Below are 25,460 nucleotides of genomic sequence, written 5' to 3' on the forward strand. Positions count from 1 at the left end.
AGAGGCACCTGCCTCTGCCACATCCTGGCCAGGGGTTGCCGAGTGAAGGCTGAGTGTCTCACCTGCATCTGTTGGGGTTCCTGAGACTTGCCTGTAGCCATCATAGGTGTTCCTGGCTGTGGCCTGCCACGTGGCTCTGTCTCACTCATCTCCCAGGCGTATCAGACCCTCAGATGGTCACTGTTAACCTCAGGACCGGGAACCCTCTCTCAGAAGAAAAAGCTGGAGTTCCTTCCTGGCCCTCTGTCCCTCAGAACACGCCTGAAAGGACAGAACCAGGAGATGACTCACAGGCTGTCCTGAAGCCAGAAGCTGTGAATTGGGCTCAGTCTGTGCCTTCAGAACAGAGTGTTTGTCCTCAGAAAACTTTTCTTACTTTTAAATGAAGAATGCACTGGCTTGGTTGCCATAGAGCACGAGGTGAGAGGTGCACAGTGGCACTGGTGATGAAGTTTTGAATCTTCTAGCCACGAGTCCTGTGCACACTAACCTTGTCTTAAAGGGCCTAAGGAGAACCAGATTTTCCAAATTTTGAGTGTTGTTGAGCTTCACAGAACAACTTGGTCCCATGTGTATTTCTTTATTCTTATTCTTGGAATGAGGGGTGAAGGCTGGTTTTTCACTCGAGAAGTTCATAGTAGTAGAAAGGGATATCCCCCTGGGACTGTGCCACAGTGGGCAGGTGTGGACGGTGGTTGGCTTCTCCACCCTCTTGAGGGTGCTGAGCTGGTCTGTGAAGGCCAAAGGACAACAGAGTAGACCTGTGGGCTGGTGGGAGCTGTGAAGCCAATTCCCATCTGCCAGCATGGGGAGTGGCAAGGCTCTGCCAGAGGTGAAATTGTGCATTCAGTTCCGTAGACCAGAGACCGAGTGAGCCCTGAGGCCACAGGAGTCCAGCCCAGCAGCACTGGGCGCATCAGCATCTGCCTCTGGACTCAGAGGGAGCTCGCTGTCCTGCACCAGTGCAGACTGTCCATACCTTAGAATCTAGCACATGACCCACTTGCTGAGAAGCTAGCAGTTTGGGCAGACAAACATCAAAATTGGAAGAGTACCAGCTAGTAGTTTCAGGGCCACAAATACAGAGTTCATGAAAGAGGGCTTCCATATACTCACCTCACATTTACTAGAGAGAATCCTTCTCATGAGTATGGCTGATGCTCTCTGACTGGGAGACTGAGATGGGACTGGGTAGGGGATGGTCATGTGCCGCGTTTAATGCTGCTTGGGAAGTTACCTGTCACGGACTGTGAGTGTGGAGAGACTGCCTAGCAAGTGACGACACACATCAGCTCTGTTGGAGAAAGGATGACAGTGAGAGAGAGGTTTTCACTCAAAGGTGGTCCACCTTTTCTTCCACAGCACAGGAGAGTTTGTGAGATTTTGTGGCCCTACAGCTGAGCTCTACAGAGGAAGGCCCCAGCCAGCACAGGCCAGAAAGAGCTGTTCCAGGGAAAATCCAACAGGCAGCATGGGAGAGGGGAGCGCTCCAGCCGCAGGACAGTGGTTCTCATGCCTCCTGAGCAGCTTCTGTGGAGCTTTTTCCTCATGGTGGTGGTGTGGGGGTGTGGGTGGGTTCCCAAGGATCGGGCTCAGGGTGCTGACCCGGAGTCCAGGAGAACTGACCTGTGGAGGGCTGAAGATGGAGGCTCTGGGGTCAAGCTGGGCTTAACTTCAGGGGTCCAGGTGTGTGAAGGAGACTCTGGGGACCCTCTGAGAGCAGGCAGCGGGGTCTTATCTCAGCCCAGTGGGCAGGCAGGGCTGGCTCTGCGAAGTGGGCATGCACCTGGACCTCTGAGTAGAGTTTCCAGACCAAGAAGATGCTGAGGAGCAGGTGCAAAGCTGAATTTCATGGTAGCCACGGATCCTGATCCTGGTTTCTCTCAACCTCTCCTCTCTGTTCTAAGGTCTTTAGGAGGAGATGTTAGAAATACAGGACCTAGGGGACAGCAGGCCTCCACTGTGAGCCCTGACAGGTCTGACAGTTGCCCTGGGAGCTCCCCTGAGCCACTATGAGTGCCCTGTTCGTAGGTGGTCCCTGAAAGTTCACTGTCACAGAGAAGTGCCTGTCTGTCCCTGAACCTGGCTGCACAGCCATCTCCCTGCCCCTGGCCTGGTCCAACTTTTGATGATGTGATGCCCACATTCACAGTGAAGTGACAGATTATATAATTCTCTTTGAAAAAGCTCTACTTGAAGGAAAAGTCTCACAAGGGTCCTGGGATGGGAAGGTCCCCATGCGCCAACCACCAGGCTGCCTCCCCTTCTTGGGGCTTCAAGGCCATGTGGAGGCTGGTCATGCAGGGTTCCTTGTAGAGAAGAGCTTGTCAGTCTGCAGTGAAATGTGGGAGCTAGGCACTGGGAAGATGTGGTTCTGAGATGTTGATGCTGCTGATTTTACTGCAGTGGGAAAGAAGGAGCTGATGGCCTCACCGCAGTCCTGATGTTTCCCTTCCAGGAACACTGGCTGCTCTACAGCTTTGTTTTCTGAATCATAGCTGGAGGGAGTGGTGGGAGTAAGGAAAGTGAATTAACTGACTTGTGGGCAGCTGGGTGCTTGGGATGGCGCCACCCAGGCCTGCCTCTCCCACAGTGTCTGCTCCCAAAGGCTGCTGCTCAGTCCATGCGGTGGTGCCCTCACTCCATGCGGCGTGTTTGTTTCCGTGGTGGGCATGGGTGTGATCATAGACTTCTTTGGGTCAGTGTCCTGACCAGAGGCATGTTCTTGGATCCTCTCTGTGGCCCATGGTCATGGTGTTGTTCAACCAGAGGGGAATGAAACGAGACCCCATGAGCGCACCAGCACACACCGAGCTCCCTCTCTTCGTCCCTCACAGCAGGCCAAGGGGATGGTGCAGATGACACCACTGAGGCCAAGCTCTTGCCCTGTCCAAGGTTAGGCAGCGGGCAGAGAGCATAAGGTTTGGCCCCCACCATGCAGACGTCAGCCGAGCCCTGACTCTCTGATTGAGCCTCTGCTGAGGGGTTGGTGCCATCCCAGGGTAAGACCATGCTTTGTCGGGAGAGTGGCCATCACCTCTACTCGTGACCTTATCTCCTTGCTGCTGTCTCCAGGATGCAGGAAGCCAGCAGATCGGGTTCTTGCTTGGAAGCTGTGGGGTGACTGTAGCCTTGACGAGCGATGCTTGCCACAAGGGGCTGCCAAAGAGCCCGACGGGGGAGATCCCGCAGTTCAAAGGTGAGCCCGGGCTGGGTGGGGAGGGTGTGCCCCATGGCCTGTGCTAACACGCTGTCCACACAGGAGGTCTCCTAGCCTGCATGTGGCAGACTTCGGCTCCTGGAGGCTCACAGCACCTTGACCATGCCCTTAGACTTGGAAACACAGAGACTTGATCTGGCCTGTGCTGCTGTGGATCTTGCCATTAGCAGGAAGGTGGTGTCACACCTGTCTTCTGAGTGATGCTTGCCTGAAAGGAACTTGTTCTTTATTTCCAAGGTTGGCCAAAACTATTATGGTTTGTCACAGAGTCAAAACATCTCTCTAAACCTCCTCGAGATTGGTTCCCGCACATTAAGGATGCAAATAATGACACTGCGTATATTGAGGTGAGTCGCTGGGTCTGGACAAGGTGGGGAGCTGAGTGACGCGTGCTGCAACCCTTACACAGCTCAGGGTCAGCGGCGGCTGTGGGCCTGGAGCTCTACCCTCCTGGCCCCTTCTCTTTGCAGTACAAGACGTGCAAGGATGGAAGTGTGCTCGGGGTGACCGTGACGAGGATCGCGCTTCTGACCCACTGCCAGGCCCTCACACAGGCGTGTGGCTACACAGAAGGTATGGGCAGACCCCTGCTGGGGGATCCTGACCCCAGATCCATCCCTGAGAAGTGCGTATTGTGCCCATCAGTCACGAGGAGAGTCGGATTAAGTTTCTCTCCGGCTGCCTTGAACAAGGTCCATTTGTCGGACGGTTTAGTTGGTGTCTTACTAGTCTGCAACCAAAACAGACACCATAGGCTGGGGCTTGAACTGCAGGTGTTGCCGCCTCACAGTCTGGAGGGTGGAGCCCAGTGCCCAGGGCTGCAGGCCCTGGTTCCTGGCCCGTGATGGCGCCTCTGGCTGTGTCCTCACAGGGCCTCCTCTGTGTGCCAAGCGAGCTCTGGAGTCTCTTCCTCTCCTTGTTAGGACACCATTCTGTTGGTCAGGCCCCACCCTATAGGCTCCTGTTTGTCTCCTCAGAGTCCCATCTCTAGACATAGTCACACCTGGGTTAGGGCTCCAGGGTAAGAATTGGGGAGAAAACAGTTCAGGCTGTAACACATAGCTGACATGGTTGGAGTGTGTTCACCCCTGGATGCACACCGGAACCTCTTTGGGGGCCTTACAGACATGCCCCGTGCTACAGCGCTCCCTTCCCTGTACTGCCTCGGTTCTGGGGCTGCACTTCACAGTCGAGCATTGGTTTCCATGATGTGCTGTCCTTGCGCTGCTTGGGGTGGTCCTGGGAGCACAGGGATAGAGTGACTGAGGTAATAACCATGCTGACAGTGCTGACGGTTCCTGGGAGGAAGGGTCAGATCACATACCCAAAGCTCCCTCCACTGGAAAGGCTGCCATCAGGTGTCCCCTGGCCATGTTGCAGGCTGCCGCCATGCTGGAGCCTCTTCCTGGAGTCTGGTAGGGGTCATGGAGGAGACTCTTGCTCTTCTTGCTGTTCTCATTCTCTCTCTCACCATCCTTCTGGCAGTCTCCCTTCTTAAGAGCAGTGCACTCTCTCAGGAGATGTTCCACTGATGTCCGGTTCCTGGACAAGTGTCCAGATGTTTCACATGTAAAGACACATCACTTCTGATGATCACCCTATTTGTCAGTTTGAATTCCAATTTTTTTTTCACCACCTCATGACCTGTATTCCTTACCCTAATTTCCCAAAGGTCCAGAGCCGTCACTCTTGTGGCCACTGGGGAGGATAGATAATGTAAATTTGCTCCCTAATTCTCTGCATTAAAAAATATTGCATAAAATAGAATACAGGCTGTGTATTTTGAATGTCCCTTTTTGAAATGGGGGCAAGGCACCTGGTATGAGACTTTGGCGTGCATTCTAGTGGTGCGTTTGCTGGAAGTCACCTCCTCCTGCAAGTACACATCATTTCCTTCTCTTGAGAGAACATATGAGGGACATGAAAAGAATATTTTAAGAAAGAAAAAGGAAGGGAGGGGGAAAACACATTATAAAAGGAGAAGGAGTGGGGTGTTTTAAGTGATGGTTGAAGAGCTGCTGTTCCAGGCAGGCCACTGTCTCTGAGCCTCTGACTGGAGGCTGCAACATTTCTTCAGAGACAGTGGAGTGATACGTTTCTAAGACCCATTCCTTGCCACCGATGTGATACTGAATTTCCTTTGTCCTTTGGTCCGTGACTGTCTTTTGTTAAAATCTTTGACTCTCTATTTGTACAGCTGAAACGATTGTGAATGTGTTGGATTTCAAGAAAGACGTTGGGCTCTGGCATGGAATCCTTACGGTGAGTGTGACCGCCTGGCTCTGCTGTCCTGTTTACCTTTGCATGTGCTACGTGTCAGGGTTAGAATCGTGATCTGACCCCTTCCTCCCACATGATAAAGAGAAGCTGCCACTGCTGGAGGTCTTCGGTTGTCAGCTAACATAACTTTCAAAAGCTCAGCAAACCTTCTGTTGGTAGCTGCTGGCGTGTGTTGGGGGCCATGTTCTGGGGCTGCAGTGTGACCATGGCCTTTCTCAGGCTCAGGAAAGTTCAGGATCTCCCTTCCCATGGGCGGCAGCTCAGATTGGCAAGCTCAGAAACCTTGACGTCTTGCGTTTGGGTCACTTTGCCCACACATCTGATTTGGCTGCAACATTCTTGTTTTTCTGTGAATTGTTGTTTAATGAACATTTCAGGAGTTATGCTACAGGGGAAACATACTTACAGATTTCCCCTCAGTCAGAACTTCAGCATGAATTGTAGAGGCCTCGTTTTGTTAGTGCTGTGAGAAGTGATGGCCTTGTTCAGGATGTGTTTAGCATCACTGCTTAGAGGCTCCCTGTGTCTGTTGTACATGTGATGATTTCCGCTCACCCATTTTTCTTTTTAAGTTTCTTATGCTGAAACTTTACATCTTTTTTGAAGCAAAAAATTCTAGTAGTTTTACACAAGTGATTGGAACATAACTATAAGAAGTGGGATTTGTTATTTCCTGATAAACCAGAAGTTACTAGAACAAGAGCTTGCAAAAATCCTGCAGACAAAGGTTTGGGGCTCCACCTGAGCAACTTCTTCCCATATGCGCCTGGACACTCATCATTAAGACATACAAGCACAACCCCACATGCACATCCCCCTTGTCTGCTGGTGTTGCAGGAAGAGCACAGCCCAGAGGACCCAAGTTGGACTTTGGTCCTTCTCCTGTGGCGTGTGACATGGCACATCGCTTGCTCCCATGCCCAAGAATCGTTTGTTGCCCAAGTCACTCTGAGCCTCAGTTTTCCCATCTGTCCAGTGGGAATGATGACCTTTCATGAGAACCATATGGCCTCATGTGTAATGAGTACCTGGCCCATCTACTTACTTGACGACTGTTGCTTTTGAAGTTCTTTTGTGACAGTCTTGCTTTCAGGAGTTCTGTGGTAGATCTCGTGAATGTTGTCACCAGCTGGTTGCTGTGCTCTGGGTTGCTGCCCCAGGAACTGGCAGTTGCGAGTCTCTTTCTGGTTGCCACCTTCTGGAACAAGGCTTGTCCCTGACTAGACAGCTCCCACTCTTGCAAAGCATCATCTTTATGATGAAAAATGCTTCACACCTGCATGGAGTGGGCAACAAGCCCAAGGTGTGGGGTGAGCACTGACGGTGAGCAGGCTCACAAGTGCAGGGAGGGGCACGTGGTCCTCTTCCGTCAGAGCTGCTCCAGAGCTTCTGCGCCCTCTTGTACCACTTCACCAACAAAGAGGGCAGAGCTGATGGGGTAGGTTTGTCCAGTGTGTCCCCACATCGTGGTTCCTTCTTGCCAGCTCAGGGGGTGCAGCCACAGAGGATGAGGATGAGCCACGTATGAGTCCGGGCTGCACGTGTGAGTGCCGACCCATTTACCTAGAGAGCTAGTTTTTGTCGTCCATTGAAAGAAATAAGTGCTTTTTCCAGGCCCTGGTCTACATGAGCCAGGCCAGACAGAAGAGTGGGGGTTCAGACAACTCTCCCCTGCTGCTTGGAGTTCAGCGTAACATTTAATAAAGGAAATTAAGTTTGCAAATCAAAATGAATAGAGTACACTAGAGAGTTAAGCTTCAATACTGAAAGCCCAATAAAAAGTGATTGTTCCACTTAAGTTTTTCTAAGAAAAGGATTTGAATTTAGACTTTTGAGTTGTATCAGTAGAAGCTGGGGGCGCCAGGACACCCTCTGAGGAGTCACCTCCATGCCCACAGCCTCTTGGAGGGTCATGCCCATGTGGACCTTCCCTCACCACCCCCTGTTTACCCCCTTCATGGGATCCCCACACCACCCCACTGCCCGCTCACCCCTGTATCCTGCTTCCAGAGCGTCATGAACATGATGCATGTGATTAGCATCCCCTACGCGCTGATGAAGGTGAACCCGCTGTCCTGGATTCAGAAGGTCTGCCAGTACAAAGGTGCGTTGGGGGGCTGCTGTTGAGTGTCAACACATCCCACGATACAGGCGGTCACTCACTGCACCTGCTTCTCCTTTAGCAAAAGTGGCCTGTGTCAAATCCCGGGACATGCACTGGGCCTTGGTGGCGCACAGGGATCAGAGAGACATCAACCTCTCCTCTCTCCGGATGCTGATAGTGGCCGACGGTGCAAACCCCTGTAAGTGAAGGACCAGGCGGGCAGGAGGAACCTCATTCCCTGGGCTTTGGTTTTCCCTTTCCTAGTGTTCATCTTAGTGAAGGAGAGTCTTACCAGGGCCTCAAGGCACCAGGGCCTGAAGGTCCATCCACAGCCCTGGGGTGGAGTCCTGGCTCTTCTCCTTCCTGATTCTGAGGAAAGGTGACGTGTTAAATTCTTCTCTTTCTTTTAGCTGCAAGACGGTACCCAGTCATCAGATATGCAGCAGTCCCTATGTATAGTTCTCAAGTGCTCAAGAAATACTAATTATGATTATTTTATGGTCCATAGCAGGTTTATTGATCAGGAAATTTAATTTGTCATTTTTAATGGAATTTCATTATCAAATTCTGTACTGGAAACTACCTGGATAAAATAAATGAGCAATTGCACAGAATACTATTAATATACCTTGAGAACTATTTCAGTCAGTTGAAACAGAAACTCTGTTAGCTTGTTTTTCATGAGAAGAGCATATAAGCTAGAAGCAAAGTGAATGAATGAAAATGAGTGAATGAATGTTTCTGATCACATTGGTAAACTTTGCGGCATCTGTGTTTCTAAATTAAAGCATCATACACCTAAAGAACATCTGATCTGCAAACAGATAATTTTGTATATTAGTTTTATAAGTGATTCTTCTGTTTATAGTAGAACTCCACAAATTGTGAGCTGTTTAATACACAAATGGTTTTACCCATAACTCTGCAGAGTAATAAGTCTTAAAAGAAGCAAGGTAAACTTGTATTAGGGACTAGTTTAGCTGATAGGTTCCTAATAACTGTATATCTTGATCTCATCACTCATATTAATATAGAGGAATGTTTTCTTCATTTAGTTGGGTTTAGAGTTCTCTCTTGGAACATGCATGTGAAAAATGGTAGAACAAGTCTCAGAAAAGTTATTAAAATTAAGTTCTTCAGTTAGAAAAAATGTATGGTTAAATATAGAAGTTGTATTTTTTAAATTCTTGAGTTCTGTGTTTGAGAATAATATTAGCTTTCATTGTAACAGAAATGGTAGGTTATGTTAAATGAAGTATTTGTCCATGCTACCTAATTCCACATGTGCCTAAATTGTAACCTCAAAGGCATTTTATATTACGGGATATTTTTAATTGTCCACTGTCATCCCTTCTTTCTGTTTAGGGTCTATTTCTTCCTGTGATGCATTTCTCAACGTCTTCCAAAGTAAAGGTCTACGCCAGGAGGTCATCTGCCCCTGCGCCAGCTCACCAGAGGCTCTCACTGTGGCCATCCGGAGGTACAAATCCATTAACTCCGTGGGCAGTCTGGGGAGGGGTCTCATTCAGCAGCTAACAGAGGCCCAGAAGTCTTCGCAGTTTATCTTAGTGTGAGAATAAAAATAGGACCCAGCTTTCAAGATGAGTTTTCATTCTTGTATATGCTAGAATGGATTTTCTTAAATAGTCTAAATTCATTAGTTAGAAACTTACTTATCACTCTGGAGATTGACTGTGATTCCCAGGTCAGTGGAAGTCTGCCTGTAGGTATGCTGAGCAGTGAACCTCGTCCTGGCAGGTTATGCATATTTTCATTTGCTTGTATTAGGCTCCAGTACTTTGGTCACCTGATGCGAAGAGCTGACTCATTGGAAAAGACCCTGATGCAGGGAGAGATGGAAGGCAAAAGGAGAAGGGGACAGTGGAAGATGAGATGGTCAGATAACATCACTGACTCATTGGACATGAATTTGAGCAAACTCCGGGAGATAGTGGAGGACGGGGAGCCTGACATGCTGCAGTCCATGGGGTTGCAAAGAGTCTGACATGACTTAGTGTCTAATCAACATCAACAGAACAGAGTAAACAGATGAAACGAAAATTTTGTGGCCACCCCTTTTCCCTTTTACACATGGTTTTTATGTTGTCTTCATTTTCGGCAGTTCTACACACACTACACAGTAAACACGCTGGTTTTCTGAGCTTTTGAACTATTCAACAGCACTTCAGAGGAATCTGGGGCCTGGGGTCTCCTGCTGTGTGGAGCTGGGCTGCCGGGGCTCTTGCTAAGGTCAGCAAATGCAATGCTCTTGGTCCTAAGTTACTCCGGCATCGCCGCCCATCTCAGAGCCGTTGGTGCCTAGTAGAGACAGGCTGTGGTTACGGCTCATAAGAGCTGACTTTGTCCAGGGTGAGAAGGGCTACAAGGGCTTGTCTGGATTTGTCAGTAGTTCCCAGAAACACCTATGGAGAAAATAAGCTTATGGTCACCAAAGGAGAAGAGGTGGGGGTAGAATAAATCAGGAGTTTGGATTAATAGATACACACTGCTGTTCACTGAACACCAGAGACATGCTTTAGAGTAGCGATCCCCGACCTTTTTGACACCCGGGACCAGTTTCCTAGAAGACAATTTTCCACGGATGGGGAAGGAGGGGGAGAGGGACAGGTGGTGGTTTGGGGATGATTCAAGTGCATTACTGTTTATTGTGCACTGTATTTCTATTATTACTACATCAGCTCCACCTTAGATTATCAAGCATTAGATCCTGGAGGTTGGGGACCCCTGCTGTGCTTAGCATGTTGTTCAGTTGTTCGGTTATGTCCAGCTCTTCCATGCCAGGCTTCCCTGTCCCTCACTATCTCTCAGGGTTTGCTCTAACTCATGTCCTTTGAGTCAGTGATGCTGTCTAACCATCTCATCCTCTACCACCCACTTCTGCCTTCAACCTTTCCCAGCATCAGGGTCTTTTCCAGTGAATCAGTTCTTCTCATAAGGTAGCCAAGGTATTGGAGCTTCAGCTTCAGCATCAGTCCTTCCAGTGAATATTCAGGGTTTATTTCTTTTAGTATTGACTGGTTTAATCTCCTTGCAGTCCAAGGGACTCTCAAGAGTCTTCTCTAGCACCACAATTCAAAAGCATCAATTCTTTGGCACTCAGCCTTCTTTGTGGTCCAACTATCACGTCTGTATGTGACTATTAAGAAAACCATCGCTTTAACTATACAGACCTTCCTTTGTTGGCAAAGAGATGTCTGTGCTTTTTAATATGCTATCTAGTTTTATCATAGCTTTCCTTCCATGGAGCAAGCATCTTTTAATTTCATGGCGGCAGTCACTGTCCACAGTGATTTTGGAGTCCAGGAAAATAAAATCTGCCACTGTTTCCATTTTTCCCCATCTATTTGCCATAAAGTGATGGGACCAGATACCATGATCATATTAGTTTTTTGAATGTTGAGTTTTAAGCTCTGAGTGGTTGTATACATGGAAGATTTCTAGGCAGAAGGTGGGCAAGGCAAGGAGTTTTTAGTGAAAGAAAAGCAAAAATGGTTTCTGTATGGTATGTTTTATTCCTTCCTCCTTATTCTGTTTCAGGCTTTTGGTTTGTGGTTTCCGTGAAATTCATATTTTTTTTTAATTGGAAGATAATTGCTTTACAATGTAATGTTGGTTTCTGCTATACAATAGCATGAATCAGCCTTAAGTATAAAAAAGATAGAATGCTTCCTGAATTTGCATGTTATTCCTGCACAGGGGCCATGCTAATCTTCTCTGTATCATTCCAGTTTTAGTATATGTGCTACTGAAGTGAGCACTGTATATTTCAACCTGTGTATATATGCATCTGTTTTAAGTTGATGGTCACTTAAGTTTTCAGTAAGTTTGAGCACATTCTAAAAGCACTCCATTTTTACTCTCCATTTTGTTTTTGATGTCCTGACTTACATTTTTTATTTTGGTGAGTTGCTTAACTGCGTATTGCGGATGTAGATTTACTACTCTCGTCTTTGAACCTTCCTACTAGCTTCACAGGTGGTTGATCCACTACCTTTACCACTGCCACTACCTGTTTGCCTTTACCAGTGAGATTTTACATTTATTTACCTTTACATGTATTTATATTTACAATGATTTTTCTTTCATAATTTTTTATTTCTAGTTATGTCCTTTTCCACTTATGAAAGTCCCTTGAACATTTCTTGTAAGAATGGTTTAGTGGTGATGAACTCCTACAGCTTTGCTTTTCTGTAAAATTCTTCTCCCTTCTTCAAGTCTGAATGAGAACCTTGTGGGTAGAGTCTTCTTAGTTCTATGTTTTTCCCTTCAGCATTCTGAGTATGTCTTGCCAAACCCTCTGGGTTGCAGAGTTTCGCTGAAAAGTTGACTGATAGTCATAGGTGGTTTCCCTTGTATGTAACTAGTTGCTTTTCCCCTGTTGATTTTAAGACTCTCTCTTTATCTTTAACCTTTGCCATTTGATTGCAGTGTGTATTGAGGAGATCTCTTTGATTTCATCCTGACACCCACAGTGTTTCCTGGACTTCAAGGTCTGTCTTCTTTCCCAGGTCAGGAACGTTCTCAGCCATCGTTTCTCTAGACAGGGTTTCTGTCTCTCCTTCTTCGACCCTGTACTGTGAACATCGGCACGCTTGGCATTGCCCCAGAGGCCGCGTAAGCTGTCCTCCTGTCTTTCGTTTCTTTTCTTTTTCTGTTGGATGATTTCCACTGCCGTGTTCTCCAGATGGCTGAGCCGTCCCACGTTCTCTAATCTGAACTGTTGGGTCCCTCTAGTGTCATCTTCATTTCTGTTATTCTTTAGTTCTGTTTGGTTCTTTTTACATTTTCTGTGCCTTTGGGGAAATTCCCACTCAATTGCTCCATTCTCCTCCCGAGTTCAGTGAGCATATTCATGACCAGTAGTTTGAACTCTGTTTGATAAATTGCTGATCTCTGCTTCACTGAGTTCTTTTTCTGGGTTTTTCTGTTGTTCTTTTATGGCTTTGACCAGGTAATGTCATGTCTGAGGTGCCCTGTGGTTCTGGAGATACGGCATCTGTAGGCAGCACACATCTGTCTGCAGTGCCTCAGAAAATGGTTTACTTTGTGCAGTAAAGTGAACAGAGCACTGGTGATGACTGGCCTCAGACAGCCAGCAAATTCCCACGTGCTGAGCTGCTCACAGAGGCGAATACGCCATTGTACTACCTGACGACCCATTTTGGTTTTGATGTGACTTGAAATCACAAACTTCATTTCCATCATACCTGGTAGGAGAGAGGTCCTAGGGGGCAGTGCAGGGTGCATTTCAAGACCGCCAGGTGCTTGTCATGGTGTTATTTACCTTGAGTTTGTCCAAAACGTGTACATTTGAAAGAGTGCTTTTCAGTCTTAGGTTGATTTTCACAGCCACCTCCTGTGATAGAAAGGGCGGAGTCACTGTGGACCAGTTAACCTGTGCCTCCTCCCGCACCTGACACACCAGCCCCAGGCCTGCACCCCGTGCCCCTCCAGGCTGTATGCAGCCTATCCCTCCTGCTGCCCCTCCCCGGCTTCCCGTGTGCTCCCTGCCCGTGAGGAGTTCAGGCTAGGTCCAGGGGCATGTGGAAACTGGGGGCTGGCCTTCATCTCTTGGGTCTTGGCCACTGTGGACTCAGTTCTCCTTTCATGTGGGAAGGAGAGGTGGAGGCCAAGGAGACGTGATTTTTAGTTTAAGCCTCCACTACCGTCCTCTCTTACCCTCCACTGGAGCCACATGCACACCCCACACCTTCCACCAGCTCCAGCATCCTGTCCAGTTTGCCAGGGGACATCCAAGCCCAACACTTTCTTCCACCAACTCACCGAGTTCCTGCCCTTCTGCCCTGCTGTCCCATCTGACCAGGAGCCACAAGGCCACACAGTCTGGTCATGCCCCTTCTTGGTCCCATCCTGTCTCCCTGTGGCCAGACCTCCTGGTCTCTGGTGTGCCCCTAGGGCAGCATGGCTGAGGCCTGCCCTGACCACCCCGTGCTCACGTGACTCACTGTGATGCCCTCTCAGCATTTGCTTCCTTCTCACAGGCTGGTAGATTCACTGGTGTATTATTGCTTATTCTCTGTCTCTGGCTGATGGTTGGTGTTTAGCATATATTTTGTTAATAGATGAATAAAAGAAAAATGGAAAATATGTAAAGTGAGGCATAAAAGTCACTTGCTGTACAGTTACAATGACCCTTTGTAATTCACCAGCAGCAAAGGCTGTGAAGAGTTCAGCCCTTGCCCGCATGTCTGTGTACTGGATGTATACACTCACCTAAGCAGAAAGATGTAGGTTTGCATTTTACCTGAGTGAAGTTGTGTGGGGTTTTGTTTGTTTGCTTTAATTTCACTTGACTGACTAGGTGCAGCTAACTGCATAAAGTTATAGTATCATGATCTGATGCTCTGAGAAAGCAGCATCAGCAGAAAGGCCATGTCCCTACTGCCCACACCCCCATTAGTCTGGTCCTGAGAAGGGCCGAGACAGGGGAGAGGGAGAAGGCATGGACACAGGTAGGGTGTGGGGCAGCCGCCTGGGGCTCTGGGGTGATGCTCTGATGCCAGGGAGGACCTGCATGTGCTGCATTTGAGCTGTGAGTGCTGGCTGTGCAGGGAGGGCATTGCTCTGTGACGGTGTCACACTCGGACGGCATGGCAGTGAAGTGGGTGACAGGGTCTCTGTCTCAGGGGTGAATGTAGAAGGAAAACACATGCTAAACTCTTGTTTAGAACCTGTTTCATTCACCATCCTTGTTTTTTACATGTTCATATTTAAGTTCATTTTCAAGCAAACTTGTGAAAACACATATTTTTTTGGAACATCTTCCTCTACAGGCTGTGTGACCAGTGACTAGGGGTCAGATTCCTGTTCTGTCTGGTATCCACACACATGGCTGTGTCTACAGAATGGTCTTGCTTTTGGAATATGAATCTGTCTTTTTGTGCTTTGTGCTTATTTTTTCCCCAAAACTTGAAGTGCAGTTTGCACATGTAAGAAGTGAGAGGGCAAGTTATTAAGTAAAAACAGCTTTGATCCATTCTATTCATTCAAGTTTTGAGTGGGGGCCCGGGAGGCCTAGTCATTGCTCCTGTGGATTTGGGAGTGAGGACAAACTGGACACTTTGTTAAATATTATAAAGTCAGCATGGGAAGCATTGCAGCACTCACACTTTGTCTACTACTTACTCATAGGATGATCTTTAAAAGAAAAAGTAAAAAAGTGAAAAACGAGTGATTGGCTGCCTTGTCAGTCTGTTTCTTTTGCTGAGTCCTTCATTCTCACTTGAAGGGTTGGGAGCTGATTTTTTCCTTTGTGCTGTTGTCTGAGCATTGGTGTCCTATCTGAATAACTTTCCCAGGACAGCTTGTTTTGCCCTGTGGTGAAGAAGAGATTGAACTTGCAGTAAAGAGCCGGGAGCAGATGATTGCCCGCTTGGCTTTTGTCCATTTAAGTAGAAAATGGGACTGGGTGGTTGGCCTGTGGTCCTCAGTGAAGAAAAATTGCTGCTGTATCTCCACTGCTCAGACTTTCAGAGCCTTGGCCCTTTCTGAGTATGTATCACTCTGTGATGGTCTTCTGTTCAAATGTTTGTAAATCTGCAAGCCAGCTTGTTACAGGGAAGCTGCTTGGGCAGCCAGTGGATCTGGGTGTGGAAGCCAGGAGGGCTGGCCTTGTGAGGCTGCTCTGAGTTGGTCCTGCCAGAGTGGACACCAGGTTTGGTGGCTTGGCGCCCGTGGTCATGGCCACTAAATATGTTGATGTCCCTGTTCTTGAAGGCAGCAGCAGGCCTCTCACCTACACAAAAGGGAGTGTCCTGGAAGGTTCGGGTGCGAGGAAGTCACAGTCTCCTCCGAATTCTGCTTGCAAAGGAGCAGGGAGTACCTGTGCACTGGAGAGCTGGCAGCAGGGCCCTGGCCAGTGTCTGGATGCCAGTGTGCATCCAGATGAATGTTTAGTATTTTTTTCTCTGCAGGCTAGTTGTAGAATAAAAAATACTGGAGAAGTAGGATCCATGATGCCTAAACTCAACAGGAGAATTACAAAACCAGGATAAGATGGATGCCAGTAGGTTGTTTTCTGACTGGGTTTCTCCTTGGTTGCATTTGATTGTGTCTCCCTCTAAAATATAGATGATGGAGCCCATTGTTTAACAGCTACATTGTGATAATGTTGATTGAACTAAAAAAGCTTTTTGTGACCCTTTTAAATACAAGGTATTCTTTCAGTACCATGACACTTTGGCAATTAAAAAAAAGGTGTGATATATATATATATGTGTGTGTGTGTATATACGTATGTATGTGTGTATATATATATAAAACACAGTAGTTAAGTCAATAATTCCAAAGAATGGTAAAGATACCCCTGTGCTACCATAAATATTTTCCACTTTGAAAAAGCATCTAATTTAGTAGTTAGAAAGCTGGGCAGAAACAAAGGGCAAAGATAGTAGATGTGGAACTGTCCTTACCATGTAGCCCCCAGGTGAAACTGAAATTTGACGATTTCTGACAGAGGCAAACTAACTAGTGATCCAGACTGAAAAACAGTTAACACAGCCTATGGGGTTGAAGTGGGGGGTTTTCAGAGTTTGGAGATCCATAATCTTATTTTGGCTTCCCTGGTGCTCAGAGGATAAAGCGTCTGCCTGCAATGCAGGAGATCCGGGTTCAATCCCTGGGTTGGGAAGATCCCCTGGAGAAGGAAATGGCAACCCACTCCAATATTCTTGCCTGGAGAATCCCATGGACAGAGGAGCCTGGTGGGCTACAGTCCACGGGGTCACAAAGAGTCAGACACACCTGAGAGACTTCACACACAACCTTATTTTTAAAACATAAGAGATAAAAATACATTGTCATTTTATCTAAAAATTTAGCCAAAAATTTAAAACTTCTCTAACACGAAATAGTTTGGAGATGATAATCATGTAAATTAAAATGACTTAATGAGGTAGCAGTGAAGAGCAGAGTAACCATGTTATCTCATTGTCCTGATCATGTATGTTTGAGTTGATTTTACTGTATTTGGTGTTATACTGAATTGAGCACAGAAGTTTGCTTTGATGGAGACTGAGGTGCACAGAGGGAGATGCTGGGAAGTAGCCTCCCTAACCCCAGACTTGCAGGCTGTCTCCCTGCTGGTTCTGGATGATTGCTCTCTGACAGGGAAAAGTAACCAGGACAAATGAAGAACACATCTTGTAAACAATGTGTATGGTGTGATCCCTTTTCTGTCTGAGAGAAAATTAAGCCTCTGTAAGTAATAGATTTAGCAGAAAAAAAAATCTGCTAACTACATACTTACTGAATAGGTAAGAATGTGATATAGGGAGAAACGTTCCTTTGTATGTTACTCAGCTCTTAAAATGGTTTTTTAGTGTGGCATGTATTGCTCTCATGGGACAAAACTACATTAGGGATAAAACTACATTAGGGACAAAACTACATGAAAATAACTCCTAATTTGGGGAGTACTATGTTTCAACCTTGTGTCTTTGTTGTCCCGGCTAGCTGAGGGCTTGGAGGATGGCATTGGCACTAAGAAGATGTAGTTACCTTGTTGAGTCCCAGCAGCGGAAGTCCTCAGAACCTTTGTTGCTGACTTGACTCCACTTACTTGGCATCGCTGCATGTCTGAGCCTGGCTGGCTGCCTGCAGAGTGTTGATGTGTTCACTGCATGTGCGGGAGCTCTTTCTTTAGGCTTTGTAGAAGCATGATCAGCTCAAGGCTGATCATGTCAAGTGTGTTAGAGGCTAAAAATGGCACCACAAATAACAGTGGGTACAGACTGCCCACTGAAGGCCTTCTCCATCAGCTCCTTCCTTGCAGGGCCTCTACTTTGGCTTCAGATGGGATTTTCCCTTTTTATACCATGGTGGTGTTGGCCATTCCTAGCTGTGTGCTTTCTTAGAGTGTGAAGACAGCTCTGTGTGGTCCTGAGATTGCCAGGATGATTCCTCCTGTAATTTGTGTTCTGTGTGAGATGCATAATAAGCACACTGTTCATCTTGGAATTGAACCTGGAAGCTGACAGTTGGGTCTTTGGCACCCTCGGCCATTATTTAGTTTACTTGTTTTGATTATTAGAGTAGATGTTTTGAAATTCCTAAGAATCTTACTTATTGAGATTGGTTTTTCTGCCCTCACCTAGTTTCTCTCCTTGGACTTTTTATTTCCTGCTGCTGCTAAGTTGCTTCAGTCGTGTCCGACTCTGTGTGACCCCATAGACAGCAGCCCATGAGGCTCCCCCGTCCCTGGGATTCTCCAGGCAAGACCACTGGAGTGGGTTGCCATTTCCTTCTCCAATGCATGAAACTGAAAAATGAAAGTGAAGTCGCTCAGTCTGACTTCACTGAAAGTGAAGTCCGACTCTTAGCCACCCCATGGACTGCAGCCTACCAGGCTCCTCCATCCATGGGATTTTCCAGGCAAGAGTACTGGAGTGGGGCGTCATTGCCTTCTCCTAGGAGGGTGTTAATGGAGCAAAAAGATTACCTGACTTGGTTAATAGTCCTGGAAATACAAATTGAAACAACAATGAGAAATGCACTTTACTCACCATATTGGAAACAGTTATAAGGTTGGTGATCAATGTCAGCACAGGTGTGTGGAAATGGGTAAGGCTGAGGGCAGCTTAGCACTGAGGTGGAAGACACGGGTTCTAAAGCCATTCTGGGCATGCTGCCCGGCCAACCCCACCACCGTTGCCCTGGCGGTGCATGTCCTGTCTATGAGTGAGGAACGGTCATGCCTGTCTCATGGGCTTGTGTGAAGAAGACATTAGTTACCATACATAAAATGCTTAGAACAGCATTCTGAGTCCACTCAATGGACTGTGAGTGAAAACATAGTAATATTCATTCACTCTTGGTGGGATTGCAAAATGACACAGTCTTTTGAGAAGGTGTGTGCGTGCATGCTTAAGTCGTGTCCAACTCTTTTCAACCCCAAGGACTGTAGCACACCAGGCTCCTCTGTCCATGGAATTCTCCAGGCAAGAATATTGGAGTGGGTTGCCATTTCCTTCTCCATTTTGAGAAGGTGTTTAGGCTTTATTAAAATTTTAAATGTATATGCTCTTTGACTCCTCCATTCCCTTTCTAGGTATGTATCTTACAGAAATATTTCCAAATGCATACAAATGAAAGAAAAATGTGTTCATATTATTGAACACCATATAATAATTAAAGCAGGTTAGTTCATTGGTGTGTCCAGGACACATCCTGTGTGTGTTAACATGCACACACCCATGTGGGAAGTTCTGTGAGGTGTTTGGTGAGAACAGCAAGTTGCAGAAGAATGTGCACATGGGGTTCTGCTTCTCTTTGGTGTAAACACATTTGTATGTGCGCATATTTTATAGGCAATAAGGCCAAAAAGGCTGAAACTTCACTCTTGCCGTGAGTAGCGGCTGCCAGAGGGAGTGGGGCTGGAGGTGAGCAGAGTCTTAGCCTTCTGCCGTATGTTCTCATGCAGAGCTTGCCGTGTCCGTACAAAGGGTATGCTCATGTTACTCATACCACTGTTTGGGGCTAGTGCACTGGGACAACCCAGAGGGATGGTATGGGGAGGGAGGAGGGAGGAGGGTTCAGGATGGGGAACACATGTATACCTGTGGCGGATTCATTTTGATATTTGGCAAAACTAATACAATTTGTAAAGTTTAAAAATAAAATAAAATTTAAAAAAAATAAAAAAGAAAATTTCATGAAAAAACTAACAGTGAACTAAAAATTGCCTAGTCTTCTAGGCCAGAGGCAGGGCAAGTGTTGGGAAAGGAGACAAAATGGTTGGGCTGGGGCTCCTCTGTGGGTCTGAATCTCCACAAGCCCTTCCACTCACACAGGCAACTAAGTTAATATTTCTGAGCCTTGGTTTTCTATTTTGTAAAATGGGATAGTAGCAATGCCTCTGCAGGTTCACGGTCATGAGTAAGTTGGTGTGTAAAGGGCTCAGGAATATCTGGCACATGAAACACCCAGTTGAGCACAGCTCACACTCCCTCCATGACACAGCAGGTCCTGCGGAAAGCTGGGGGGACACACAACCAGGATCACAGGTGTGTGAGCAAGCGAGCAGCAAGGCCAAGCACTGTGCCTGGGAGTTAGGGTGCTTCTGTGCTGCCGCCTTGGATGTATTTTGCAAAGCTGCCAAGAATGTCTGACTTGCAGGGACTCTGTTAAATATAATATATAGCATAGATTACAGTAATGCAGAGTTAGTGCTGTTGGTTTACATTTAGGTGAGTGAACTCAGTCTTCCCATAACTAGCATTTTACAGACATAATTGAAAAATTCCTGTAATAAATGCAGTTCATGATTAAGTGGATCTCATAACTAAGACAGACTGTATACACTGCTGGGTTGTGAAAGAACTTCTCCCTCCCTGCTTCTTGGTCACAACAATCAGTTCTTAAATCTTCCCATACTTGGGATATGTCTTGGCTGGTTCAGCGTTTTGCTTTCATGTGGATTTTTAAAATAAAAACAGGCGTACCTATAAATTTTATTAAGAATGTTCATTTGCTTGGGCTTTTATAACAGTTCACAGCTCTGGGGTCTTAGTGTCTGAGGTTAAGTTGTTGGCAGGGTTGGCTCTGTCTGGAGCTCTAAGGGGAATCTTTTCTGGGCATCTCTCCAGCTTCTGGTGGTGCCAGCAACCCTGGCTTATAGACCTACAACCCTTTACTAACTATTTATATTCTGCAAAGACCCTGTTTCCCAATAAAGTCACGTTCTGGATACAGGGGGTTAGCACAGGAACATGTCTTCTGAAGGGAACACAGTTCGGCCCACAGCAGGTGCTCAGGCTGACGATTCTGACTCTCAACATGGGGTCTTGACTGAGAATGAGGGTGAGGGAGTCCTGGCCCCCTTAGGGTTTCTGCGAGGCTCCTCTTTCATTTTACAATTTTACTGGGGCCTTTGGAAAAGATACAGCCAGATCAATATCAGTTCCACTGTTTGGGGCTCATTTCCAGGTGGTTTCGTGTGGGTCTTATTATTTGGGCAACTTTGCTTTTGTATTCTTTAGTGCTTCTCTTCTTGATTGTTACAGATGGAATAGTTTGGTTTTCAGACTGTTACTTTTTTTTGATTGAAATGCAATTAATATATGCTTTTTTTTTAAATATACCAATAATTTAATTCAAATACCCATTATTGCAAATTTTAGCTTTTGTTTCCCTATTTATGTTTTTTAGTTTCATTATAAACCTTCATGAAATACTTTAAAGCCATATGGCAGACTGCTATCTATAGTTTGTATTTTAGGTCCTAAAACACCTTAGGCGTTTGTATTGGGTTGGCCAAAAAGATCGTTTGGCTTTTTCCAGCAATCTTATAGAAAAAATATTTGGGAAATTAGAGAAACAAACGTGATGCTTACCTAAATTATATTCTCTCACTTTGCTCACATTGAAGAATCTTTCGTTTTCAGGGATAAAATCCATGATCTTGTAAATGTTTTGTTTATTCACTTGATCTAGTCGGCAGACATTTTTTACTGGACACGACTCCAAGGGTGGGGGTTCAGCAGTGACCAGAGGAAAGCCCCTGCCCTCATGGAAGAGGCCTGGGTGGATGGTTAGAAGGTACCTGTTGTGGAGGACACCATGGAGGTGCTGTTAGTGGGGTGACGAGCCACCCCGGGGGACAGTGAAGGACAGGCCATGAGGCACCCTGCTGGAGGCGAGGAGGAGGCCTGGGCCCCAGGGAAGTGGGTGGGCATGGAGGGCGAGCCCTACCAGATGCCGAGTGGAAGCAATGAGGACTCAAGTGGGGGTGAGCTGGGGCGGCGGTAGCAGACCCCGGATGTGTGAAGCTGTACCTTCCCTAGCTGCCGAGCACTTGATAGCTGGTCTCTCATCCACATAATTGCCAGTTCTTACAACCGAGAGTGTGCATACTCAGCATACGTCTGACCTGGAGGCCACATTCACAGTCTGGCATTTCTGCTCACTGCTGTCATTCTCCTTCCTGGAGACTTGAGTTTCCCTTCTGAGCCATTTTCAAACCTAGGAGATCCGACCTTGCAAGGAGAAAGAGTAAGTTGGAGGAGTTGGTTGGTGTCTAGTGGACACATGTAAGGGGAAGGCAGGGAGACAAGGGAGCCCTGTGGGATCTCCATGCTTCTCAGGAGTCTAGCAGTTTTTAGGAGCAGACCTCAGTGTGTCCTGAGCAGAGAACACAGGGCATGTGACAGCTGTGTCTGCCCTTAGGGCCCGAAGGAGAAGCCTTGGTGTGCAGGTGGCATGTGGACACGCGTGTCTGTGTTCAGACAGCTGACGTGCTTCTAATCAGACTCAACCTGTCCTCATAGGCCCACCGATGACAGCAACCAGCCCCCGGGCCGTGGCGTCCTCTCCATGCATGGGCTGACCTATGGGGTCATCCGAGTGGACTCAGAGGAAAAGCTGTCTGTACTCACCGTGCAAGATGTCGGCCTCGTGATGCCTGGAGGTGAGGGTGGGTGTGGGTGCAGAGCCACAGACTGGAGAACTAGCACCCCCCAGCCTTTGCTGCAGGGCCCGCCTTGATGGGGAGTCTGAGACAAAGATGGAGCTTCCCATGGGACAGGGAGGCTTTCTGTTCAGACAGGCTCAAGAGACTGGAGCAGGTGTGCCGTGCTCATTGGTTTCAGGGCTCAGACCGTCCTGGAGGCCGTGTGCACTGGCTGACGACACACGCCATGTGGTCTTTTCTCAGTGTCATCCTCATGTCTGCATGGTGTGTAAATCCCATTTACACCCTAAGCTTACAGCAGTGCACAGCTATGAAATGTTGTTTTACCGCAACAAGAAAATCACAGCTTGCTTCAGGGACTGTGAGGGCCTGTTCTCTTTCACTTGTGATTTTGCTGCAGATGCTACTACTTTTTGTGTTCTTTTTTGTACCCATTCATTTCTCCTCTCCAGCTCCCTGCAACTCCCTTTCTAAAGTAACCTGTGCTTGCTGTTTTGCATTCAGCCATCATGTGTTCAGTGAAGCCTGATGGGGTTCCCCAGCTGTGCAGGACAGACGAAGTCGGGGAGCTCTGCGTGTGCGCGGTGGCCACGGGCATGTCCTACTACGGCCTCTCGGGTATGACCAAGAACACCTTCGAGGTAGGTGGCAGGTGAGCCCCATCAGACAGCTTTTGCCAGGTGTGTGGAATAGATGTAAAAGGAGATAGTGATTTCTCAATAGAACATGTTCATGGTAATTAAAATGGTTGTACTTTCTCCTGCCATTTTCTATAGCTTTTAATAAATTTGGCTTAGCAACCTTGTTTTCACCTCATAACCAGAGCTGAGAAAGAGCAATTACAGTTTATCTAGAGGCAGCCTTTTTCTCATTGCCATTCTCACCCATCTAGAAAGAGCAGCAGCTGATGGGTGGGGGCTGGGGAGCGCGCAGCCCTGCCGAGGCGGAGAGCAGCGGCCTCCTCGGGGACTGTCCGCCTCGACCAAGCATTCGCACTGCACAGCTGCCTCCACCACACAAGCGTGTGTCCGTGCTGTGTGCACATGGGGTGGCATGCAGTTAGCACACACAAATGCACACTGCCTGGTAGACCCAACATTCTCAGAATTCTTACCATTTCACCAAGTGTGCTGACCTTAGGAGGAGCACACTTTGACTAAGTTGTATGTTAGCAAATATGAGTTGATTGGGGATAAATTTTTTAAAGGCTATAAATAGAACTTTGGATGCGAACACATATGATGTGGCTTGTACAGGCAGATCCGTTGGGTCAGGATTCAGGTTTCTAAGTGCCCTTGAAACTGAGCCAGACACAGTCTAAATAAAACCTATCTTCTTTTCTGTGTGGCTTATGTGTTCAAACTAGGGGTCGAGTTTGAACTCGTGGTGGGGCTGCTCCCTCTGTATTTTTGAGTGTGTTTCCCGTAAGGAAGACAGCAGTGTAATGAACAGGAATCATTTTACTACTGACATGTTATTTAAAGTGCACCTTGCTTCTCCACTTAACCATTTTTATGCTGTGGTTTTATAAGTAGAAGAATGAATTAATGTTCGTTAGACTGTGGCAGGCCTCTTCAGAGGGCCCTGCGTGTGGGCCAGGGACGAGTTGTGTGAATGGGAATGGGGATGGGGGAGGGGTGTGCAGCCTGGCACTCACGGCAGCTGTGCAGACCTGGGCTTCTCCCACCAGGGCCAGGTGAAGAGACCCAGTGGAGGGAAGCAGGAGCAGTGGGTTCCATGGAGGAGGGCGGAGGTCGGGCTCCAGCAGACACTCAAGAGTTCATTGTCCCCAGGTGTTCCCGGTGACGAGCTCAGGGGCCCCGGTCAGTGAGTACCCCTTCGTGAGGACGGGCTTGCTTGGCTTCGTTGGCCCTGGAGGGCTTGTGTTCGTGGTGGGCAAGATGGACGGGCTTATGGTGGTCAGCGGGCGCAGACACAACGCTGATGACATCGTGGCCACAGCACTGGCTGTGGAACCCATGAAGTTCGTCTACAGGGGAAGGTGGGTGTGCTCTGTGGTTGGTATGGTTCTCCACAGGCTACACTTTTTATATAAAACTGCAGAAAATTGCTTAAACTAATGGAACTCTGTGTCCTCCTCTGTACATTGAAGCCCCTGAACTCTGTGACTTCTAAGATTCTGTGCAGTTCTTAATGTCCAATTTTATGAAAATTTTCTGAACCCAATAAATGTATCTTCACTAAATTCTCCAAGTTAAAGAATAATGTCCATTTGAAAAGCATATTTTTATTTATTTATTTTTGAAAAGCATATTTTTAATTAGTAAACTACACAAAAGAACCAAGCATTTATCTTGCTGTAGTTCATTCACCCAAAGGTAACAAATGAGCCATAAACTGCCTGGAAACTGCCTCACGTGGGTTCCTTCTGGGTGGTGTCCCTGACCCCTGCTTGGCACACAGCCAATGATGGATCACTGACCATGGCTCCTAAGGTTTTGCTGATTTGGAGGAAGTCAGCTGCTCTGGGTTTCGCCCTGTGTAGCTTAGCTGACAGGAGCAGGAAGACGCAGAGCTTTGGGTTGGGTGTAACCCAGCCACCTTTGTGCAGAGGACCCCCCAGAGGGCCAGTCTGTGCTTCTCCTGAGAGAATCTGGGCTAGCAGAAAATCATCAACTCCCCAATGGCAAAGTTCTGCTCATTGGGAGAATATTGCTTTGCAGGTACAAACTCAAGATGCAAACTGCAGGGCCCAGTAAGTTTCAGCAGTTTTGATACCTGCACAACTCCTGCCTGTCCTGAGGCTTGAGGCCCATTGCCCAAGCTGCAGCAGGCTGCTTCTACAAGAAGTATGGCAGTCGTCCTCCACCTGCCCCCTGGCTTTGTCAGACTTCTCCCCTGTGCTTTTGTGGGTGAGCGCCTGGGAGTTGGAAGCTGCAGTTTTCCTTTCTTGGGGAGTAGTTGGTGCTGAGAACTCCTGAGCTCTGTGGTCATAGTAGCTGTGAAGCCCTTCATGGCAGGGCCAGTCCTCTGTGAGCATCTCCAGCATGTGCTCACTACCATGTCCTGTCTGTATCCACAGAATAGCCGTGTTTTCAGTGACTGTCCTGCACGACGAAAGGATTGTGATTGTGGCTGAGCAGAGGCCAGACTCCACGGAAGAGGACAGCTTCCAGTGGATGAGCAGGGTGCTGCAGGTAGCTCGCGCCTGCCCTGAGCCCCCTCCCTGCTCACGTCATTTTCCCTGTGCCATTGAGTGCTCTGCTTATCCCTCCTTCTGACCACAGACTCATCAGCTACTGAACCTGGGCTCGCCTCCCGGGGCGGGGTGGGGAGCTAAACAGACCCGGCCTAGGGGTCAGAGGTGTGCAGAGCTGCTCCCATTTGCTCGTGGAGTTCACAGCAGGAGTTCTTGTTATGACCCTGAGAGCGTGCTTTTTTCCTCC

The 25,460-nt window shown here is 47.6% G+C and overlaps 1 protein-coding gene across 4 annotated transcripts in view; it reads left to right on the forward strand.

Moving 5' to 3' along the window:
• The window catches only part of DIP2C (DIP2 disco-interacting protein 2 homolog C (Drosophila)), a 199,381-nt gene that overhangs the window by 125,747 nt on the left and 48,174 nt on the right, over positions 1 to 25,460 (forward strand). For all 4 annotated transcript variants that reach the window (XM_010836412.1, XM_010836413.1, XM_010836416.1 and 1 more), the window contains 11 exons: positions 3,076 to 3,199; positions 3,458 to 3,567; positions 3,691 to 3,793; positions 5,418 to 5,482; positions 7,511 to 7,604; positions 7,684 to 7,803; positions 8,970 to 9,084; positions 21,911 to 22,050; positions 22,558 to 22,694; positions 23,847 to 24,055; positions 25,097 to 25,211. In XM_010836412.1, the coding sequence (XP_010834714.1) occupies positions 3,076 to 3,199; positions 3,458 to 3,567; positions 3,691 to 3,793; positions 5,418 to 5,482; positions 7,511 to 7,604; positions 7,684 to 7,803; positions 8,970 to 9,084; positions 21,911 to 22,050; positions 22,558 to 22,694; positions 23,847 to 24,055; positions 25,097 to 25,211 (1,332 nt within the window). The remainder of the gene's footprint in view (positions 1 to 3,075; positions 3,200 to 3,457; positions 3,568 to 3,690; positions 3,794 to 5,417; positions 5,483 to 7,510; positions 7,605 to 7,683; positions 7,804 to 8,969; positions 9,085 to 21,910; positions 22,051 to 22,557; positions 22,695 to 23,846; positions 24,056 to 25,096; positions 25,212 to 25,460) is intronic.

Source organism: Bison bison, unplaced genomic scaffold (genome assembly GCF_000754665.1).
Source record: "Bison bison bison isolate TAMUID 2011002044 unplaced genomic scaffold, Bison_UMD1.0 scf7180017864063, whole genome shotgun sequence".
Classification (NCBI taxonomy): domain Eukaryota; kingdom Metazoa; phylum Chordata; class Mammalia; order Artiodactyla; family Bovidae; genus Bison; species Bison bison.